General features: G+C 51.5%; 1 protein-coding gene across 1 annotated transcript in view; it reads right to left on the bottom strand.

Moving 5' to 3' along the window:
• The window catches only part of ANGPTL5 (angiopoietin like 5), a 109,846-nt gene that overhangs the window by 71,958 nt on the left and 15,945 nt on the right, over positions 1–21,943 (bottom strand). The window contains exon 2 of the mRNA XM_073669697.1: positions 182–347. Within this exon, the coding sequence (XP_073525798.1) occupies positions 182–347 (166 nt within the window). The remainder of the gene's footprint in view (positions 1–181; positions 348–21,943) is intronic.

The raw sequence follows: 21,943 nt of genomic DNA, 5'->3' as shown, positions 1-21,943 counted from the left end.
CCTTTGAGTGGTGGTGCTGAAGCAGCAGGGGAACGGAGTGGAAAAGTAATAATCCTTTTTTTATTCTTTTCTTCTTTTTTTTTACATCAGTCCCCAATTACTTTAGTAAAAGAGGTGAACACTATCAACTCTACATTCCTCTATATAAGAGCAGGACACGACAAGCCAGAAATGTACTTACTGCACATGCCGAATTTTTGCTCTCGTACTATTAATGACATTTCTCTGCATGTCTGAAAACATTTGTCAGGACTTGTCGTTGCTTCTTTGCTTTTCTTCTTTATTGATGAGGTGACATTTTGGAGAGTCTCCTCCACATCACTGACTGATACTGACCCGACATTACCCTGCAAAGTGACAATAACATTATATAGGCGGGACGCCCAATATACACAATGCACAGGTATGTTTGTCCATTGGAGAAAAAAAAAATCACTGTATAAGGAATTAAATACCCATAAAACTTAACCTTTATTGCTATATTAACAATATAAGACAAAGCATATATGACTAATTTCTGTAAATAAAATACATCTTCAATCTCATTAAAAACACTCATGGTTATCCCTCGCCAATCACAGGAAACTGAGAAGTGTGCAATGTAAGTGATGGGAAAAAACACCACAAAAAAGGACAAGAACAGAATGACGACATTTCTAACATACTAAATGAGAAAACAAAGAAAAGGACTGAGCTCATCAATCAGCCACGGGTGCGAGGCATAACGTCTGTTAGCTTCAGAGAAAGTATAAAAGCATAAAGGAGCATTGGCACATTAGTCTTGATGTTGAAATGTCTAATACTATATTACTAGAAACCAGGGGTGTAACGACCGCGGTCGCAGAGGTCGCGACAGTGCCTGTGCGGTCGTTAGATCCAGTTGAAGAGTATTGTGATGCACAGACCCATCATGTCCATTCACGGCAATACAAGCTGCCGGGCAATCAGAGAAGGGCCTGGGTGCTTTACTACACACCTTAACTGGATTCATATCTACACTGCTCAGTACACCTACATAATGTCTTCCATGCTGCTGATTTTTCTGAATATGTACTACATAGAGAAAGGAGAGCAGGAATCCCTCATGTATGTGTGTACCGTATATGGAGATATCATAGAAGTTAGTATACACTCACTAGCTCAGAAACAACTGAAAACTAATATCTGTCTCACAGCATACAAAGCAGTGAAAAATTCAAGATACAAGTAATTTATTGGCAGGAAAGGGCTATTTCTAATATACATACAAGAAGTGTACTGAATGTTACTGACGCGCCGACTGGGCCGAGTGTGCACGTGTGTGGGATACCCGGTGCCGGGTCTCTGGGGTCTGTAGTCTCCGTGGCGGCGACCCGGTCCCGTGGCTCAGGGTGGTCAAACCAGTGGCAGTCTTTATAGGGTTTTTTGTGGTTTAATGTCCGACTACGCCACCCGTGGATTGCGGTCAGGGTGTACCGCTGCTGTGAGGCAGACCGCTGAGGCTGGTGTGGTGTGCGCAGCAAAGGATGGGATAACTCCCCACGGGAAGAGTATAGCCTCAGGGCAGGGAATGTGGATGATGGGAGTGATGGTGCACAGGCGCAGCAGGAACGACTCAGAGTCTTTGCAGTGCAGTTCAGGGTCTTTACTGGTGATAATAAGGCAGACCCTCCCGGGAGTACTGGCTAGCATAAGGGGCCTGGTCAGTCTGTGAGCAAACAGGAGTTCCCCTGGCCAGGTGGAGTTGTAGGCCTCCCCGTCTGTCTGCACTCTTCCTGGCTACCTTGCTGTAAGCGAGTGGAAGTAGCCCACGTCCCTGAGTGTACTGTGTAGTGCTCACCCGTATGGCAGGTGACTTGGGGCCTTCTGATAGCCTCCGCTCCTCGATGGCGGTGCTGGTCCCTTGCTCGTGACTGAGCCTCCGGGCTTCTATGGCCAGAGGACCTGGAATTCCCTGCCGGCTGGTTTCTGCTGCTGGACTTAAAGATCCTTGCAGCCTCGGACTTCGGTGTCCGGTTCTTAGATTCTTCTGCCAGGGCGAGCTCTGCTCAGCTCCAGCCCCAGGTCTTCAGCTCCTGCTCCTACAGAGCTCCTAGCTGTTACTTTCCCTGTGTCTGGAACTAACTCCAGGCTCTGACTGTCTAACCCCACCCCAGATCCAGTTTATATAGGGCAGGTTTCTCCCCCATCTGGTCTGGGACAGGAGGTGTTGCATGTTTAAGGGCTCCTGACCAGGAAACCTCCCACTTGCTCTCAGACGTAATATTTCTATTACTGTGGTAACCAGACCCCTGGGGTGCCACATTACAACACCCTCTCTGATCAAAACTTAGCACTACAGTACAGTGGGAGCTTATATTCAGGCTTAGCCAGGCTACTAAACTAACCAATCCACTGACTCCCCAATCTTCTTTTCTGCTTTCTCTAAATATCTAGCCAAGACGATGACCACCTCCACTCGATGTGCCTACTAAACATATGGGAGAGTGACCCAACCACAACTGGTTCCTCATGGCTTTCTATGGCCTCAGATGTTCCCTATCTCAACCTCATAGGCATGGCACCCAGCTTTCAAGGTTTGTAGAGCACAAGTAGTCTCTTTTTTCATACAGTGACCTCTTCCTCTCTGGTCCGAAACCTGTAGTTCTGCACCTGTACTTCACCACGTTTCCCCGTCTGTCAGTGGCAGCTTCCTCCTATGGTTGGCCAGTTTACCACACCAGGGACAGCCATGGAGGCAACTTCTTCCTCTCCATATTTCATTGGTGGCAACCTGAACCTTTGAGAGTGCTGTCCTTCTGTTACCAGACTATTTTGGAACAAGTAGCTTACATCTGTGATACTCCTTCTGTGACTGACTCAAAATTTCGTGAAAACTCAGACTCAAATACCCTCTCTGTCTCAATTGCTTTGTCCAGACATGACGTAACTTTGTGCCGTCAGTCACCATACATCCAACATCCATCACGTAAACCTAACTGTTCCTGGATAATCCACTCATTCACCAAGGAACACAGCTTGGAAACAACGGTCAGGCGTCCTTCCTGCGCACCATAACAAACACCCCACTCCCCAAGCATGTTCCCATAAATGACACACACAACATAAGGGCAATAAAATAGAACAATAAGTTTATTATGCAAAACTAAAAGGAGTGACACACCCAACAAAGATCAACACCAACGTGGCAGTACAATAAAAAATACAAATTACTAGGGGGTGGGTGGACAGGACCAACATTTGGCAACATGTAACGTAAGAGGGTATCGTAGTCTGTTTCCACCCTCCATCTTGTTCTAAAAAGTCACCTGAAACTAAATGAACAGCACCCCTTAGGTGATAGGACATGTGTGATTGTTGTTCCAGAGAAAACAAGACCTTTTACAGCTATGTTACCATATAAAGTTATAATTGTCAGAATTTGGTGAGGCAAAAAAAACCAAAAACATGAGTCTATAAAATTGGGTCCTAAAAAAGGTTAACTATACAGAGTTATACATTGCTCATAAACGGACATATGTGCAACCTAAACAGGACCTAAAGCCAGAAAACACCTTCTCCAACATTGTGGGATATTTATAATGTCAAAAATCTCCGAACACAATTGGCAGCAAAACGCTAAATCTTCCTAACAAGAGCTACAACACAGAGCTGGGAGCAGCAGTCGGAGGGCAGGTCACGCAAGGCTACATCTTCTCCCACAACATAAAACAAGCACATCTAAAAAATGCTCTGAAACCACAGAAAGATGTTTGAAACTGTTCTCACAGCTCTATAACGAGCACCGAGCATCACAGAAGCGAATAATACGCGACATATTATGCCAGGACATCTATATGGATGAAACCCTGACAAACACAGGATCTTCTGCCTTCTGGAGTGTGAACAGCGGCAGAGCCGAGGCTCCATTACCCTGACAGGTTGGGGTCCTGCAGGTAGAACTGGTACTTATGGTCTCAGGAGCGATGATAGTAGGTGGACGGTGTCTATAGGTCCATGATCTCATGAGGGCACAATCACACAGAAGAGGTGCATCAGTCGCGTGAACCTGGGATGGGCTTTATAAAAGGGACAGTCTTTCCTACACGTAGATATGTGTGTGGCACCCTGCTGTGCACAGGTACCACAGGACCCAGGGTGCATGGATGGACTTCTCCACAAGAGGCCCTCATTACATACAAACACCTCCACCCTTCCACCTCATACCACCAGAGGGAGCCCGTTAGGGATATATATGGAGGGTGGAGCCAGGCAGTTAGTGAGATGTGAGTCAGACTGAGAGAGAGTCTGAGAGCGTGCTGACGCTGAGAGCAGCGAAGATGCAGCGCGTCTGCTGCTGAGTACTGAGGGCCCCGAGTGTGGCCGAAGGCAAGAGGAGAAAGGAGAGAGGAGTTGAGGGGGCAGAGGAGCATCATAGGCTCACCCCGAGTATACAAACCGGACACCGGGTCCGCGCCTAGAGGGTCCCTTTATACCCAGTAGGGATCACCGGCATTCCAGGAGAACTACAAGTCCCTGGACGACCTGAAGCTAGACCCATTACAGGACCAGGAACCACAAGGCCCCAGCGTCCAGGGAGAGTGGTTACCAGCAGAAGGTCCTACTACCGAGCAACAGGTGAAGGAACAGCACGACACATAAGCTAGGCCCAGTTGCAGGCTGGCCAGGAGTATACAGAGAGGCAGACACGGACCAGGAGGCCTTATACCTGCTCACTGGGGAGAAATCCTGAAGTGCACCCATCCTACTGAGTACCCTGGACCGTACCTGACATCCGCACCAGTAAAGGTATTGAAGCGAATCCCCTGTCTCTGTCAGTTACTCCTGCTGCGCCATCCCGACTGCACTACAAGTCCCAGTATCACCACCCACCAAACTCCACACTGCCCCGGGGGCCCGCTCCACCTGTGGGGAGCAGAAACACCTCAGCTGCCATCCCATCGCCCCCCGGAGGTCTACAGCAGCGCTGGTAAACCTTACCAGGTACCACATGTGGCGTCACGAACTATTCACTTTATTTTTATTCTCTATCCAAGTTACAATTCCCTTTTTAGTTGACCGCCCTGGGCCATGGACCGGGCCAGCCACTGTGACATATCCCCCCCAGCATCCATAGGCCCGGCTGTTGAGTACCCCATTGCCCCGGGGGCGCATCATGTGGTCAGTGTTTGGAGCTGAGAACATACTACCATCTGGGGTGTTGCGTTTCTCGTGACAGGGATTAGAGGGTCGGAGATTTACGGCAGCAGCAGAGACTGAAAATATGAGGGATATGTGACCGGAGCTGAGGAGAGTGGGACCTTGCAGTGGTGAAGACCTTGAGGAGATGCTGTTAAGTCCCCTAGATATATTAGATAAAAGTAAATCAAACTCATCAACAGTGGTGCACACAGAAACTGTGGGACCTTAAAGCAAAATGTCTAATGAGACCTAATTGATAACCCCCCGAAAAAAAATTTGACTGTGTAGGTGAGGTCACGGCGCAGTCACAGAAGGGCATACCTTCCAACATTTAAAGACAGGGAGGACATATATGTGACGCCCTGCTGTGCATGGAGTCACAGATCCAAGGGGGGGTGCATTTCAGGTTTTCTCCACAAGAGGCCCTTAGAGCATGCACACACCTCCACCCTACCTCAGAACCACCAGAGGGAGCCCTATAGGGATATATAAATAGGGATGGTGGAGCTAGGCAAAGAGGGACTCAGCAGGTTTCTGCGGAGAGAGAACAGTCTGGAGTCTGCTGCAGCCAGAGAGAAAGAGAAAGCTAGGAGCGTTGCCGACGCTCTAGAGAGCGGCAGAAGAGGCACCCCTCACCCTACAGTGCTCCGGGCGGTACCGCAACTCCACCAGTAAAAAGGTACTGAAGCCAAACGTCACCACCATATCGTGCACCTTACCAAACACCGATGCCCTGAGGCCTAGCTCCACCTGTGGGGAGCTACACCATCATAGCTGCCGTAACACCGGCCTCAGTGGACTGCCGCAGTGCTGGTGGTCCTCACCAGACACCACAGGTGGCGTCACGAACTTTGCCATTTTCCTTTTCCCCTTTTTAAGAGAGACCCCAGGGTACGGGCCCGGGAGCCGACCACAGCGACATCCCCCAAGACCAGACATTAAGGCCCGGGCGCCGAGTAGTCCCCATCCCCTGGGCGCCACATCCTCTCTAACTGGCTTCACGAACAGGATTGCGTGCCCGCGGCAACGGAAGGAGTTGTGCCCGTTGCCACCGGGTACTGTGCGCCTTAAGAAACTGTAAAACTCACAGTGGTGAAGCTTTACCCGCCATTTTCTGGAGTTTCCCGCCACTGGCCGCCATCTTTCCGGTCACCGCGCGAGAAGAAGGGCGTAACCGCGGGAAAACTAGGGGGCGTAACCGCTGAAAGCGCGCGAAGTCGAGGACACGCCCCACGCACCGACGCAGTGTCAGGTCCTGGCAGGAAAACCCAGCGAACGCGCTGACGTGGAACGTAAGCGACGCAAGGTCCTATCAGCAGATCGTCACCTGCGGAGCTGCGGCCTACAGAAGGAAGGTAGGCCACGGTTCTCTAGGGGGGCGCCAAGATGTTGCAGCAACAGCCCGATGTCGCTGCCCAGGCAGACAGCCCCGATGATGTACCCGCAGCCGCCGCCGCGCAGGACAGAGCAGCCGTCCCATTACCAGGGCCTGTAGCCCCTATCGTACCATTGACTTTACCGTACATGCCTGGAGCAAAGTGGCTCCCCCAGCACAACGGCAAGCCGGACATACTGTCTGGATTCAAGCGCAAAATATGCAGCATCCTGGACATGTATTCTATGACGGGCAAACAAAGAGCTGCAGTAGTTGTGGGACAATTGACTGGTGCTGCGGAGAGGGAAGTAGAGACTTGGTCGGCCGCAGACCAGGAATCAGTGTCCGTAATTTTCAAAAAGTTACAGACTGCCTTTGAGGACCGCACTGAAGCAGACCTCCGGATGAGGTTCTACCAATGCTCTCAGAAACCGGAGGACAGCGTTCAGGACTATGCCTGCTGTTTACAAGGGGCCCTGTGAGCTCTAAAACAGGTTAGTCCAATTAGCATAACTAATGAGAGTAAAATGCTAAAAGAACAATTTGTCCGGGGGCTGAGGTCCCAAGCAGAGAGCAGGACTGTGCGTTGGTGGTCCTTGGACCATCCTGATGCTACCTTTGACACCCTTAAGGACATGGCTATCAAGGGACTGCAACCCCTGGAGACAGCAGATACGTCTATCCAGCGTTACCAGGGTGGGGCCACTCCAACGCCAGCAGCACCCACCTTTTCCCCGCTGGCTGCTGAAGCCAAAGTCCAGGCAGCGCCCCCTACTGAGCTGGACTGTCTGCGTTCAGAAGTGCGCCAGCTGACCAAAAACCTGGCCTCTGTGATGAGTGCCCTGCAACTACGGACGGAGACAGAGACGGAGGGAAAGATCCTGCTAGCCGACTGCCCTGAGGATGTCACCTGGATGAACTGGAGGAGAAGGAGGACGTCGCCACCCCGGAGGAGGACAACGCCACCCCCAGGAAGGACCAACAACCAGCATCATCCTCGCCAAGAGTTCGTCTGCCACCGCTGCCAGAAGGCAGGTAACACAGTGCACCAGTGTCCTTTAAACGAGCAAACCCTGGGTCCGAGGGCCAGCACCCAGGAATAGACTCAGCAGGCCCCTCAGACTGGCACCGCAGGTTCGTGGGAGGAAGACCTTTCCTATCCATCATACTGGACGGCATTGCGATACCTGCCCTGCTGGACACCGGATCCCAGGTAACAATCATACCTGATATCCTCTATAGCAAATACTGGTCCATGGACAGTCTCCAACCCCCAAACCCAGACTTTTCAGTATACGCCTCTAACGGCCTCCCTCTTGACCTACTCGGGGTTAAGAATGTAGCAGTAAAAGTGGGGAGAGAGGAGTTAAAGGACCAGGGACTCATTGTAGTGAAGACTGCCTGTAACATACCTGGCGGCGTCCTTGCATGGTGGTCCATCTCCCACTGTGCAAGAGAGCGCACTTGATCTCCTGTCCAGAGTGTCTCTCTGGCTTCCTTCCATGCTGTCTGTTTGTGTCTGTCTCTGCTGCTTAAGGGCGGCGCCCGATCTCTTCCTGTTTCTTGTACCTGCTGCGGACACGCCCCTGTTGCACCTTCAGCCTATTGCTGTCCATCTTTGGGTATTTATACCACCTTCTTCCTCAAGATGGCGCCTGAGCATTGTGTCCTGTCAGTCGGCTTTTTTTGTCTCTGACATGCCAGGTCCTATCCTGTTTTCCTGCCTGTTTTCCAGTTCTGTGTCTGAACTGTGGTCTGTTCTTGTGAACACGCTTCTTGCCTGTTCTTTCGCCTTCTAGGGGCCGTATTCCTAGATCTGCCTGTCTGTGCCTTGCGGTATCTGTTCCCGTCTGAACAGAGTCCTGTTTGTGTCCCTGCCTTGCGGTATCTGTTCCTGTCTGAACTGAGTCCTGTCTATTTCTCCTGTCTTGCAGTATCTGTTCCCGTGTCTGAACTGAGTCCTGTCTATGTCTCCTGCCTTGCGGTATCAGTTCCCGTGTCTGAACTGAGTCCTGTCTGTGTACTCTTGCCTGCTGCCTTTCCTGGAGGCTGTATTTCCAGGCCTGTCTGAACACGCTCCTAGCCTGTTCCTCCCGCCTTCTAGGGGCCGATTACCTAGATCCGTTCCTGTATCTTGTCTGTCCTGTCTGAACACGCTCCTTGCCTGTTCGTCCCGCCTCTCTGGGGGCCGTATTCCCAGACCCGCTCCTGTATCCCGCTGCAGTGTCGGTCTCTTCCGTACACTCAGTTCCAGTCTGAACTCTCTCCTATCCTTTACCTGTTTTGCCTCTATGTCCGTTCCTTTCCTTTTTCTGCAGAGTCTGAACTCGTACCTAACTCCTGCTTGTTGTCTCTGTACTCCCGTTTGTGAGTTTGTGGTCCCCTCGCTACTTCACTGCAAGTACCCTGTGGGTATCTGGCTCTGCCTTTCCCTTCCTGTCTGTTCCGTGTGAACAGAGCCCTGTCCGTCCTGCTCTGACTCCTTGCTCACTGCTCCGGCAGCCTTGCTCCGCTCTTACCCTTTTGCTCACTGCTCCGGCAGTCCTGTCCTGCCCTGCTTCTGCCCGCTGCTCCGGCAGTCCTGTCCTGCCCTGCTTCTGCCCGCTGCTCCGGCAGTCCTGTCCTGCCCTGCTTCTGCCCGCTGCTCCGGCAGTCCTGTCCTGCCCTGCTTCTGCCCGCTGCTCCGGCAGTCCTGTCCTGCCATGCTTCTGCCCGCTGCTCCGGCAGTCCTGTCCTGCCCTGCTTCTGCCCGCTGCTCCGGCAGTCCTGTCCTGCCCTGCTTGTGCTCGCTGCTCCTGCAGCCCCGTCCTGCTCTGTTCTTGCCCACCGATTTGGGCGTTCCCTCTCTGCTGTGGTTGTCTACCGCATCTGCGGTTCTGTGGCCCAGTCTGTACTGGGTCTTAACCTTTCTGTGCTCCAGCCCGTCCTTTCGGCCAGTACCTCCCTGCCTGCATACTCGCCTGTATCCACCCCTCTGCATACCTGCCGTGTTTGCTTACATCCACCAGTCTGTGCCAGCCTAACCTGCCTGTTCCAGTAATTCCAGTGTGGGTCAACCCCCGTGTCCGGAGTTTGACCTGGAGTAGCACCTGGTCCCTCTGCCCGGTTTCTCCCTGGTGCACTGGCGTCGTATGCCGTCGTGCCACCTTGGTCGGATCGGCCAGATACTTAGTCACGCCCCTCCAGGCACTCTCCGGTCCATGGTCCAGTGGAACCACAACACCCGCACACGCCAGTCAGTCCGGGCGTGTGCATAACAGCATGCTCAGGCCATGGTTCCCGTTGAGCCCCACGGCCTTCGCTCTCTGAGAAGTTTTCCAGCGAATACATGCATTAAAAATAAATAAATAATTATTTTTTTTTTTTTTTTTCTCAGCTGAGTTCCAGGCGAATTACGCACCCGTCCAGATGGATCTATCTGCTCTCGTTCCTGCGGATCCGCCACGTTACTATGGGGATCCAAGACAAAGTCGTGCATTTGTGGAGCAATGCATGCTACACTTCAAGTTCTACCCTCTATGTTTTCCCACCGATCGGGTTAAGGTGGCATTCATTATGTCTTACCTGGCGGGTGATGCCTTGGAATGGATCAACCCCCTATATGAAACACGGGATCCGATCCTCCTGGACCTAATGGCCTTCCTGGTGGCCTTTCTAATGGTCTTCGATGATCCTAACCCGGAGGCTCCTGCTGAAGCTTCACCTCCCAATATCCCGGAGCAGCCCCGATGGGTAATGTGTGTGGGTAGCGCAATAGTCCTCCAGCCCAATGAGACTACTGCCCACCCAGAATCCTCACAGGGTGACTACGCTTTCCGGAATACTTCTCCCAACCTCAAGAGGCAGTCCAGACGTGCTAGACGTAGAGGCAAGCCGTCACGCCAGGGTCTGTCCTCCCTGAGACCTCCTGACCCCAACCTTGAAGTCCCTACTGAAGCTTCATCTCCCTGTATCCCGGAGAAGCCCCAACGGGTAATGTGCGTGGGTAGTGCTCCGGTTCTCCTGCCCGAAGAGACTTCTGCCCATCCAGACTCCACACAGGAGAACTTCCTGCACCCAGCATCAGATGCTTCACCCACTTTAACCGGTGTGCATGTCCAAGGATGCTCCAAAGCTGTGGTTACCTCTGAGTCTGTGCACCTCTACTACCTGGCGGAGGACCCCCTGTTGCCTCCTGAATCCTCCGGGATACCACTCGATGACAAATGGAGAGAGACTTCTCTACACTCGGTACTCGATACTTTGTCCGCTTCGTCCTGTGAGCCTGACAATGGGTACCCCAAAGTGGTAGTTACCCCCGAGTCTCTACACCCCTCCGACCAGGCGGAGGACCTCCAGTTGTCTCCAGAACCCTTCGGGGTGCTACCTGGTAGCGAAAGGACAGAGACTCTCCTATACTCTGTACCTGATACCTCGCTCGCTTCGTCCAGTGAGTCCAACCTAGTGTACTCCGAAGCAGAGGTTACTCCCGAGTCTCTACACCCCTCCGACCAGGCGGAGGACCTCCAGTTGTGTTCAGAACCCTTCGGGGTGCCACCTGGTGGTGAATGGACAGAGACTTTCCTATACTTGGTACCCGATACCTCGCCTGCTTCCTCCAGTGAGTCCGACCTAGTGTACTCTGAAGCAGTTGTTTTCTCTGAGCCTCTGCACTCTTCTGACCCGGCGGAGGACCTCCAGTTGTTTCCTGAATCCTCCGGGGTACCACCAGATAACAAAGAGACAGTGACTTTTCCTCATTATGTACCTGATAACCCGTCTATTTTTTCCTGTGAGCTTGACAAGATGTACCTCGAAGCAGAGATTACCCTCAAGTCTCTGTCCCCCTCCAACCCAGTGAACGACTGGTCCTCGAATTCCCTGCGGAAGATTCTGGCAGGCCTGAAGAAGAGGGGGCGTAAGGGGGGAGGTACTGTAACATACCTGGCGGCGTCCTTGCATGGTGGTCCATCTCCCACTGTGCAAGAGAGCGCACTTGATCTCCTGTCCAGAGTGTCTCTCTGGCTTCCCTCCATGCTGTCTGTTTGTGTCTGTCTCTGCTGCTTAAGGGCGGCGCCCGATCTCTTCCTGTTTCTTGTACCTGCTGCGGACACGCCCCTGTTGCACCTTCAGCCTATTGCTGTCCATCTTTGGGTATTTATACCACCTTCTTCCTCAAGATGGCGCCTGAGCATTGTGTCCTGTCAGTCGGCTTTTTTTGTCTCTGACATGCCAGGTCCTATCCTGTTTTCCTGCCTGTTTTCCAGTTCTGTGTCTGAACTGTGGTCTGTTCTTGTGAACACGCTTCTTGCCTGTTCTTTCGCCTTCTAGGGGCCGTATTCCTAGATCTGCCTGTCTGTGCCTTGCGGTATCTGTTCCCGTCTGAACAGAGTCCTGTTTGTGTCCCTGCCTTGCGGTATCTGTTCCTGTCTGAACTGAGTCCTGTCTATTTCTCCTGTCTTGCAGTATCTGTTCCCGTGTCTGAACTGAGTCCTGTCTATGTCTCCTGCCTTGCGGTATCAGTTCCCGTGTCTGAACTGAGTCCTGTCTGTGTACTCTTGCCTGCTGCCTTTCCTGGAGGCTGTATTTCCAGGCCTGTCTGAACACGCTCCTAGCCTGTTCCTCCCGCCTTCTAAGGGCCGATTACCTAGATCCGTTCCTGTATCTTGTCTGTCCTGTCTGAACACGCTCCTTGCCTGTTCGTCCCGCCTCTCTGGGGGCCGTATTCCCAGACCCGCTCCTGTATCCCGCTGCAGTGTCGGTCTCTTCCGTACACTCAGTTCCAGTCTGAACTCTCTCCTATCCTTTACCTGTTTTGCCTCTATGTCCGTTCCTTTCCTTTTTCTGCAGAGTCTGAACTCGTACCTAACTCCTGCTTGTTGTCTCTGTACTCCCGTTTGTGAGTTTGTGGTCCCCTCGCTACTTCACTGCAAGTACCCTGTGGGTATCTGGCTCTGCCTTTCCCTTCCTGTCTGTTCCGTGTGAACAGAGCCCTGTCCGTCCTGCTCTGACTCCTTGCTCACTGCTCCGGCAGCCTTGCTCCGCTCTTACCCTTTTGCTCACTGCTCCGGCAGTCCTGTCCTGCCCTGCTTCTGCCCGCTGCTCCGGCAGTCCTGTCCTGCCCTGCTTCTGCCCGCTGCTCCGGCAGTCCTGTCCTGCCCTGCTTCTGCCCGCTGCTCCGGCAGTCCTGTCCTGCCCTGCTTCTGCCCGCTGCTCCGGCAGTCCTGTCCTGCCATGCTTCTGCCCGCTGCTCCGGCAGTCCTGTCCTGCCCTGCTTCTGCCCGCTGCTCCGGCAGTCCTGTCCTGCCCTGCTTGTGCTCGCTGCTCCTGCAGCCCCGTCCTGCTCTGTTCTTGCCCACCGATTTGGGCGTTCCCTCTCTGCTGTGGTTGTCTACCGCATCTGCGGTTCTGTGGCCCAGTCTGTACTGGGTCTTAACCTTTCTGTGCTCCAGCCCGTCCTTTCGGCCAGTACCTCCCTGCCTGCATACTCGCCTGTATCCACCCCTCTGCATACCTGCCGTGTTTGCTTACATCCACCAGTCTGTGCCAGCCTAACCTGCCTGTTCCAGTAATTCCAGTGTGGGTCAACCCCCGTGTCCGGAGTTTGACCTGGAGTAGCACCTGGTCCCTCTGCCCGGTTTCTCCCTGGTGCACTGGCGTCGTATGCCGTCGTGCCACCTTGGTCGGATCGGCCAGATACTTAGTCACGCCCCTCCAGGCACTCTCCGGTCCATGGTCCAGTGGAACCACAACACCCGCACACGCCAGTCAGTCCGGGCGTGTGCATAACACTGCCCATGAGGAAAATGGACTGAATATGGTACTAGGCACTAACATTGTTGGTAACTGTTTGGAGGAGGTTGTGTTTTTACTCCAACAGCTCGCTGACATTGCCAGACCAGGGCAGAAGAGAGCGATCCAGAAGGAGATCCGAGCCCTGATGTACCAACAGCAAGTGAAGCTGACCGGTGGTGAGATTGGTAATGTGCGGGTAATAGACCCGATACCCATTGTGATTTCCCCAATGAGTGAAATGCTTATCTGGTGTAGAGCAGCAATAGGTCTTAAAGGACAGAGCTACCAGGCGGTAGTAGAACCCCTTAGCTCAGAGCACAGACCTACACTCTTAACTGCCAGGGGGGTAGTAGATGTACGCAATGGGAGGGTGCCCGTCCGTCTTCTTAACTATGGGGAAGACGAGGTCAGACTACCACGTTATGCCACTGTTGCCAAACTCTACACTGTAAATAATAACTCTATTCACACGGCGGAGTCCTTGACCTCTCCAGACCAAGTGGGGGATAATGACCCTACAACACAGGAGGGGGATTGGTGTCAACAGCTCCACGTTGGGACAGACACCACTCCTGCCCACCAGAAACAGGGAGTACACCGGGTGGTTCAGGAATACGCGCAGGTATTCAGCAAACACCCACTTGACTTTGGGAGGATTAAGGGGGTACAACATCACATCCCCACAGGCAACCATCCCCCCATCAGGCCCATACCTCCAGCACACTACCAGAAAGCCAAGGAGATGTTGCATGACATGAAGAAGGCAGGGGTAGTAAGGGATAGTTGTAGTCCCTGGGCAGCTCCCCTAGTTCTAGTCAGGAAGAAGGATGGAAGCATGAGAATGTGTGCAGATTACCGTCAAGTAAATCGCATTACACATAAAGATGCATACCCTTTACCACGTATTGAGGAATCCCTGGCTGCCTTGAAGTCTGCAAATTACTTTTCCACCCTTGACCTCACTAGTGGGTACTGGCAAGTAGCTGTGGCTGAGGAGGATCGGGAGAAGACGGCCTTCACCACCCCGATGGGACTCTGCGAGTTCAACAGTATGCCGTTTGGACTCTGCAACGCCCCCGGAACGTTCCAGAGATTGATGGAGTGCTGCCTGGGACACCGCAATTTCGAGACTGTGTTACTATACCTGGATGACATGATTGTGTACTCCAAGACGCATGAGGACCACTTGAAGCACCTGGCGGAGGTATTTGAGTCACTGTCCCAGTATGGGATGAAGTTGAAGCCCTCCAAGTGCCACCTGCTCAAGAAGAAGGTACAGTACCTGGGACACATTGTCAGTCCAGAAGGGGTAGCACCAGACCCGGAGAAGGTCACTGCCATCCAGAAATGGCCGGAGCCGAAGAACCTCAAGGAGGTGCGTCAGTTCCTGGGACTAGTAGGATACTACCGGAGGTTTGTAAAAGATTACACGAAGAAAGCAGCGCCTCTACAAGACCTCCTGGTAGGACAGTCCCCCAAGGGCAGATATCCCCCATTCCACTGGGGTAAAGAACAGGCTGAATCATTTCAAGAAATGAAGGAGATCCTGACAGGTGATGAGATCCTAGCCTACCCTGACTACTGCCAACCGTTCCTGCTGTATACTGATGCCAGCAATGAAGGACTGGGAGCTGTCCTAAGTCAGAAGCAGAATGGCCAGGAGAAAGTCATTGCGTATGCAAGCAGGAAGCTCCGCCCGACTGAGAGGAACCCAGAGAACTATAGCAGCTTCAAGTTGGAGTTCCTGGCCTTGGTCTGGGCCATCACAAAGGTTCAAGCACTACCTAGCCTCCAGCAAGTTCACTGCCTACACTGACAATAACCCCTTAACTCATCTTGAAACAGCCAAGCTGGGAGCCATGGAACAACGATGGATAGCTCGACTGTCAAACTACCAATTCACCATAAAGTACCGGGCGGGCCGCAAGAACGCCAAGGCCGATGCCCTGTCCAGGATGCCTCACCAGTCAGACACAGAAGAAGAAGTGGATCACCTGGAAGAGGTTGAACTACCTGCCTTCCACCGGAATGGGATGACCCATGAGCTGCGAGCCTCCAGGAGGCAACGCGGTAAGACGTTAAACCCCTTGCCTCACCACAGCTGGAAAGAGACCCAGGACAGCGACCCGGTTTTCAGCCGTATCAAGGAGCTGATAACCCAAGAAGGTTCCTCCCTGGAGAAGGACGCATCTCTACAAGCCAAGCAGCTGTGGAATGAGAGAAGCCCGCTGTTTATCTACCGTGAGAAGTTGTGCCGGAGGTACGTCAATCCCAAAACCTACGAGATGGTGTGGCAGATAGTAGTCCCAAAGACAGACATTCAAATGGTGTTGGAGGCCTACCACGATCAAGCGGGGCTCTTTGGCTGGAAAAAGCTAGAGACCCTGTTGAAGTGTCGATTCTACTGGGTGGGAATGCGCAGCTCCATTGAGAGGTGGTGCAGAGACTGTGGACCCTGTAGCCTCAGAAGAAAAGACTACAGCAGCCAGAATGCACCCCTGCAACCCATCAAGACGACTCGACCCCTGGAGATCGTGGCCCTGGACCATGTCAAGTTGTCACCCAGCCGGTCAGGATACTCCTATGCCCTGACCATGGTGGATCACTACTCCAGGTTCCTGGTGGTCGCCCCTGTCAAAGACCTGACAGCAGAGACAGCAGCGAAGACGTTCCAATCGTATTTCTGCAGACCCCATGGATACCCTGAGCAGGTACTGACTGACCAAGGCCCGGCCTTTGAGGCTGAATCGTTCAAAGAGTTCTGCCATCTGTACGGGTGTAAAAAGATCAGGACTACACCGTACCACCCCCAAACTAACGGTCTCTGTGAAAAGATGAATAACATCATCATCGATCTAGTGAAGACCATACCACTAGAAGAGAGAAACCAGTGGCCAGACCTACTACCTGACCTAGTGGATCTGTATAATCACATACCAGTAAGTTCCACCAATGGCACTCCGGCATATCTCATGCGGGCAAGACCAGGGAAGTTGCCCATGGACCTGGAGCTTCGTGTGGTAGAACCTGAAGCTGATGTGACCACTGAGGGACTGGGACACGGGCAGACAGGAGCAGTACAGAAGAGTACAAGCCTGTGTCGAAGACAGTCTCACTCGGGTGAGGGATAAACAGGAAGCACAATACAACAGAAGTGCACCAGCAGAACCCTTTACATCAGGAGAAGTGGTATTGAAAAGGAAGCGGAGGAACCACAAGCTTGATGACCAGTGGGAGAGAGAACCCTACACTGTGTTGAATTCAAGGTTTGAGAACAGGAAGACGTGTTTGATCAGCAAAGATGGAGGGAGAACCACAGCAACAGTATCTCGGGACCACCTGAAGTTGTGTCCGGATCTGCTCAAACCCCAAGAAGAAGTGCCTCTCATCATCCAGGAGGAACCTGAAGAGGCAGTAATTCATACTGACTTAGGCGACTTCCCGGCAGATTGGCCTCAAATAGGAGGAGCGGTAATCGTCCCAGTACTCCACTTCTTCCAACAGCCAGAAGACTCTCCACAGCAAGTTGAACCTGCTAATGCTGAAGAAGAGCCTACTCAAGAAGGATCACCGGCGGGAGCAGAGCAGGAAGGCCCAGCAAACGGTACGCTTGCCAGTCGAATAGGGAGGTCAAAACACACCAGCAGTCCATCTATATCTAGTATTGACCACATGGGAAATAGTGCAAACACTAGTGTCTCACGCATCCCATTCCTGCGCAGATCAACACGCACCACACAAGGTCAAACCCCTGCTAGATATAGAATCTAAAATAGAAGCAATGATTCATGTAGATAGTTACCCCTGCGGTATTATGTATTATACTGCATATTGTATTCATGTGTGTATTTAACTTATATTTCTTCCCTTTAATTGGACAATCTAAGTGAAATGGACACTTTAACCCTAACCTGTTTATTCCTCATATATGAACTCTGAGGCTAGGACTTTGTGCAGCCCAAAGACTTTGTAATGTAAATATTTGCGCTCCCTGGAGTGCCCCTTTGAGCAACCTCTCCGGAAGAGACTTGGACTTTCTAGTTGCTCATTGCCAATTATTTATTGCATTATATATGTATTCATTACTAACTTGTTATGCTACGTTCAAGTGTCCTAACCTCCCATAAAGGGAAGCTTGTTATTTTTGTAATTACAAAATGTGCTTCAGCCCGGGAGTGCTGATTTCAACTAGGGGGGAATGTGACGCCCTGCTGTGCATGGAGTCACAGATCCAAGGGGGGGTGCATTTCAGGTTTTCTCCACAAGAGGCCCTCAGAGCATGCACACACCTCCACCCTACCTCAGAACCACCAGAGGGAGCCTTATAGGGATATATAAATAGGGATGGTGGAGCTAGGCAGAGAGGGACTCAGCAGGTTTCTGCAGAGAGAGAACAGTCTGGAGTCTGCTGCAGCCAGAGAGAAAGAGACAGCTAGGAGCGTTGCCGACGCTCTAGAGAGCGGCAGAAGAGGCAGCCAGCTAACTGCCAGTGTGTATAGCCTAGTGAGGGCCCAGAGTAGGCCGAAGGCTAGTGGAACAGTAGCATTGGGGACAGAGGAGCTTCATAAGCTCACCCCAGAAATATACCGGACACCGGCTCCGAGTCTGCAGAGCAGTATACCCTCTGTGGAAAATAGCCGGATCTTTCCTGGAAGACTTCAGGTCTCAGGATAGCCCAGGAGCTGACACGTAGCAGGACCAGGAGGCACGGAGGCTCCGCCATACCAGGAGCGTGCTCTTCAGCAAAAGGCCCTAACACCAAGTCAGCCAGCGCATCACAAGGACTAAGTTAGGCCTAGTTTCAGACAGGCCATAAACTACACGAGAGGCAAGGACACAGGAGGCCCCATACCTGCTCCCTGGGGAGAGACCTGCAGTGCACCCCTCACCCTACAGTGCTCCGGGCGGTACCGCAACTCCACCAGTAAAAAGGTACTGAAGCCAAACGTGAGTGTGTCTATCATTTTTCCTGTGACCCGGCTGGGTCACCGCCATATCGTGCACCTTACCAAACACCGATGCCCTGAGGCCTAGCTCCACCTGTGGGGAGCTACACCATCATAGCTGCCATAACACCGGCCTCAGTGGACTGCCGCAGCGCTGGTGGTCCTCACCAGACACCACAGGTGGCGTCACGAACTTTGACATTTTCCTTTTCCCTTTTTTAAGAGAGACCCCAGGGTACGGGCCCGGGAGCCGACCACCGCGACATCCCCAAGACCAGACATTAAGGCCCGGGCGCCGAGTAGTCCCCATCCCCTGGGCGCCACATGTATTGAGACACTTACAAAGTAATTTTGCCCCTATTGAAGCCCCTCAGTGTTCTCACTCACTACGATACTACTTTCATGGTCCCCATATAATATGATGCCCTCCAAAATGCCCCAAACACAGTATGAAACCACCACAGTGAATTCCCCCACAGTACCTCTGATGTGCAGAGTATGATGCCCTTACATTGCCCCACACAGTATGATTCCCCCACACAGTATGATGCCCCTACATTGCCCCCACACAGTATGATGCCCCACAGTACCCCACACACAGTATGATGGCCCTCTACAACTCACACACAATTTGATGGCCTACATAGCCCACCCCCATAGGGTATGATGGCCCCCACAGCCCTACACACAGTATGATGGCCCCCACACACAATATGATATCCCCACAGCCCCACCACACATTTTGATGGCCTCCCATACACCATGATGATCCTCATGAACCATACACAGTATGATGCCCCCACACACAGTATAATGCCACAAAACCTCACTCACAGTAAGATGTCCCCCTCCGCAGCCCCTCTCTCACATTATGAGGTCACACAGCTGCCTGGCAAAATAAATAAAATATACTCCCCTAGACCTATTCCCTCATACGTTGCTCCAGTCTATGCCGTGTGGACTGAAACACTGGGAAGAAGGCACAATCTAGGGATTGAACCTGATCTGCTGAGTCTGAAGACGCACAGGCTGAGAGTCAATGGCTCCCTGTTCCACCATTGTATTCAACCGTATCTGTTTCCTGAAGAAGCAGATGCCATTGAAATTGAGACTCCGGGTGGGGAAAGCGGCGCTTTTTTGGATTGGTCCCATAGCAGCTAAGTGGTCTGCCGCTATTAGCGATATGCCACTGTCCCCAAATTTCAGCAATATTGGTCAACGATCTAATGTATGTTGGTACCTCTCTACTGTCCATTAACAGATTATTTAGAGGGACATAAGGAATTCAATAGCCAGATCCTTTAGTTCAGTGGAGAGATAGGCTACTGCTAGATAATTCTGGCAGAGGCTGTATCATAGATAACACAGAAACATTCAACCAAGCCGAGAGATCCTGTGTATGGGGAAGTTGGGAGAGATAGCTGTCAGCCAATCGATTGGTTGGATGACAGATATCTGTATAGTCAGCTTTACTATCCTGATACCCCTGAAGCAGGGAAGCTAAGTACTACGTTTAAAGTGGTACTATGAAATATGTGAGGAACCATCAATGCCCTTGACAGTATGGTCATTTCTGTAAAGTTTCTGTCGTCCTTACCGGACACAGGTTATGCTCCATAGTGGCCAGTAACGAGGTTTTCTCATCTTCTTAAAGGGGTTGTCCACTACTTCTACATTGATGCCCTATCCGTAGGATAGGGCATCAATGTATGATCGGCCAGGGTCCCGCACGCGGTTATTGGTGCCGGCGCCGGCCGCCGGCCGTAAGTGCTTTCCTGCGGTGCTTTGGATAGGGATAGGGCATCAATGTGAAAGTAGTGGAAAACTCCTTTAATTGGTTAAAATTCCAAAGTGCTTGTAAAAGCAAGCAACTATGCAAAATCCTCTCCAAGAACAAAGAGATTTTAATTTTATAGTTTACGGATCCTTACCTAGGTTACTGGTCACCTCTGCCGTCTATCATAGGTGGCCGAATTCCTAAACAAGGATCACAGTGCTTAAAAGCTCTTTGCTTTAGAGCAGGGGTGTAGGGAGCCACATTTGGATCGTGGGCCCCTGATGTGTGGCTCGCAGCTACCTGCCAACTTAGCGCACTACGGAAAAGTCGAGCAAACAGCTATGAAATAAAGCTCTCCAGATGGTGACGTTTGTGAGTAGCCCTGCACAAAAGAGCAGATTTGGATGGAAAGGGTGTGAGATGTATATGCTAAGCTGGAGACAGGATGATACTGCCAGTCACAAGGGTGCATGAAGATGGGTGCAATAGTGTGCTGAGTGTGACTGATGCGAGAATACCGAATGGGGGTAAAGTGGACCCCCTGGATGTAAGTACACTGCCTATAAAGAAGGTGCACAAGGTCTCGGTGTGCGGTCTTTGGGGAAGCTTTGGCTGTCATTATACCGATAATGAGGTGCTGTGAGGTTGGGCACTGTTTGTGGCTCTTGACCATCTCTCAGAGCTGAAAGTGGCTCTCAAGTTTAGAAAGGTTGGGTTTACTGCTTAGAGCTTGTAAGCGCTGCTCTGAAGATGCCACTGCACACCGACGCTGCAGAGACAAAAATGCTGCAGAGACAAAGATGCAGAAACGCAGAGACAAAGATGATGCAGAGACAAAGATGGTGCAGAGACAAAGATGATGCAGAAACAAAGATGATGCAGAAACAAAGATGCTGCAGAAACAAAGATGCTGCAGAGACAAAGATGCTGCAGAAACAAAGATGCTGCAGAGACAAAGATGCTGCTGAAACAAAGATGCTGCAGAGACAAAGATGCTGCAGAGACAAAGATGCTGCAGAGACAAAGATGATGCAGAAACAAATATGCAGAAATGCAGAAACAAAGATGCTGCAGACAAAGATGCAGAAACGCAGAGACAAAGATGGTGCAGAGACAAAGATGCTGCAGAGACAAAGATGATGCAGAAACAAAGATGCTGCAGAAACAAAGATGCTGCAGAAACAAAGATGCTGCAGAGACAAAGATGCTGCTGAAACAAAGATGCTGCAGAGATAAAGATGCTGCAGAGACAAAGATGATGCAGAAACAAAGATGCTGCAGAGACAAAGATGATGCAGAAACAAAGATGCTGCAGAGACGAAGATGCTGCAGAGCCGAAGATGCTGCAGAGATAAAGATGCTGCAGAGCCAAAGATGCTGCAGAAACAAAGATGCTGCAGAGCCGAAGATGCTGCAGAGATAAAGATGCTGCAGAGACAAAGATGCTGCAGAAACAAAGATGCTGCAGAGCCAAAGATGCTGCAGAGCCAAAGATGCTGCAGAGACAAAGATGCTGCAGAGACAAAGATGCTGCAGAGACAAAGATGCTGCAGAAACAAAGATGCTGCAGAGCCAAAGATGCTGCAGAGCCAAAGATGCTGCAGAAACAAAGATGCTGCAGAGACAAAGATGCTGCCGAAACAAAGATATTGCATAGACAAAGATGCTGCAGAAACAAAGATGCTGCATAGACAAAGATGCTGCAGAAACAAAGATGATGCAGAAACAAAGATCCTGCAGAGACAAAGATACTTCAGAGACAAAGATGCTGCAGAGACAAAGATGCTGCAGAGACAAAGATGCCGCAGAAACAAAGATGCTGCATAGACAAAGATGCTGCAGAAACAAAGATGATGCAGAAACAAAGATCCTGCAGAGACAAAGATGATGCAGAGACAAAGATGCTGCAGA

The sequence above is a fragment of the Phyllobates terribilis genome, unplaced genomic scaffold (genome assembly GCF_046119375.1).
Source record: "Phyllobates terribilis strain yellow unplaced genomic scaffold, ASM4611937v1 Scaffold_2__4_contigs__length_985480577, whole genome shotgun sequence".
NCBI classification, from domain to species: Eukaryota; Metazoa; Chordata; class Amphibia; order Anura; family Dendrobatidae; genus Phyllobates; species Phyllobates terribilis.
Note: the sequence above shows the minus strand (reverse complement) of the source record. Positions and strands in the feature narration are given on the sequence as shown.